This window comes from Bison bison, unplaced genomic scaffold, assembly GCF_000754665.1.
Source record: "Bison bison bison isolate TAMUID 2011002044 unplaced genomic scaffold, Bison_UMD1.0 scf7180017864516, whole genome shotgun sequence".
Classification (NCBI taxonomy): domain Eukaryota; kingdom Metazoa; phylum Chordata; class Mammalia; order Artiodactyla; family Bovidae; genus Bison; species Bison bison.
Window position 1 is genome coordinate 233,858 of NW_011495069.1, and position 1,216 is coordinate 235,073.

At 58.7% G+C, this 1,216-nt stretch overlaps 1 protein-coding gene across 1 annotated transcript in view; it reads left to right on the forward strand.

Annotated features, from left to right (window-relative positions):
• Positions 1–1,216, forward strand: part of PADI6 (peptidyl arginine deiminase, type VI) — a 20,880-nt gene that overhangs the window by 7,048 nt on the left and 12,616 nt on the right. The window contains 2 exon segments of the mRNA XM_010830216.1: positions 14–122; positions 899–1,024. Coding sequence (XP_010828518.1) covers positions 14–122; positions 899–1,024 — 235 coding nt within the window.

A 1,216-nucleotide genomic window follows, 5' to 3' on the forward strand; every position in this document is an offset into this window, starting at 1 on the left:
GTCTTCTTTACAGAAAACCTGGGTCTGGGGCCCTGGTGGCTGGGGTGCCATCCTGCTTGTGAACTGCAGCCCTTCTGTCTCAGGCCAGCCCGTGGACAAGAGCAAGGTGTTCTCCTCTGAAGGTAAGAACGGGCCTCTGACCGAGGCCCATCACCCCTCCCCTCCCTGGGCTCCGCCCCACCCTGCAGCAAACCAGACTCCAAGCTGACTCCCTGCTCTGGGCCTCTTGTCAATGGATTGAGCCGGTAACTGGGCAGGAAGGGGCCCGAGGCAAGAACACAGGCTCCGATGTCAGAAAACAAACTGCTGTTACTTCCTGGCCATGAACTTGAGTATGTGAACTTTCCTGGTTTTGTCTCCCCACCTGTAAAACGGGGGTCATACAAAGGACATCGTGGGGGCTTGAGGACTAAACAAGGACCTACAAGGCGTAGGCCAGACGCTTCCTGAAAACCCACTTGTAGCCTGGGGGCAGGACCCTGAGTGTCCTGACAAAAGCCCTCTTAGATCTGGTCCTGATCTCTGATCAGGATGTAGATCCCAAGTCTCAGCTGTAGGATGGGGTGTCCTGGTTCACACCAAAGCTGGAGGGGAACCCCTGCTGGGCTGATGTGCCAGGCCCTGATCTAGGAGTTTGTGGGGACCCATCTGCCCCTTACAACGGAAAGGGTAACTGCCAGCCTCACTGGAGTAGGCCCCCAGGACGGCAAGCTGCCTGTGGCCATGTGGGAGGCGAGTGGCAGAGACAGTGACGCGGGCCTGGGCCAGGGCAGGAGGTCAGGGGTCTTTGGAGCTCCAGTGTTAACACAAGCCCCCGACCCCCAGCCCTACTGCCCCCTCCACCCCTGGGGCTCTGGCCTCCAGAAGCCCCTAAACCTTTACCTTCTCTTTTGTTCAGAAGTAAAGAGTTTGTCCCAGATGGTGCTGAAAGTTCAGGGGCCCAGCTGCATTACAAAGAATTACCGGGTGGTTCTCCACACCTCCAAGGAAGAGTCGGAGAAGGCAAGAGTCTACCGGCCACAGAGTGAGTGAGTGTGAGCATGTCAGGGCAGGTTGTGGCCATCGCCGCCCAGGGCAGGGTTCCCGTCAGGTTGCTAGGGACCTAGGGCAGCAGCTCAGGGTCTGTTGCAGCCGGATGTGTGTCCCTGAGGCCCTCTGGCTGCCGCCCCCCAACCCCACGTGGTTCTAGAAACAGAGCCACTGCTGTGAAAGCCGC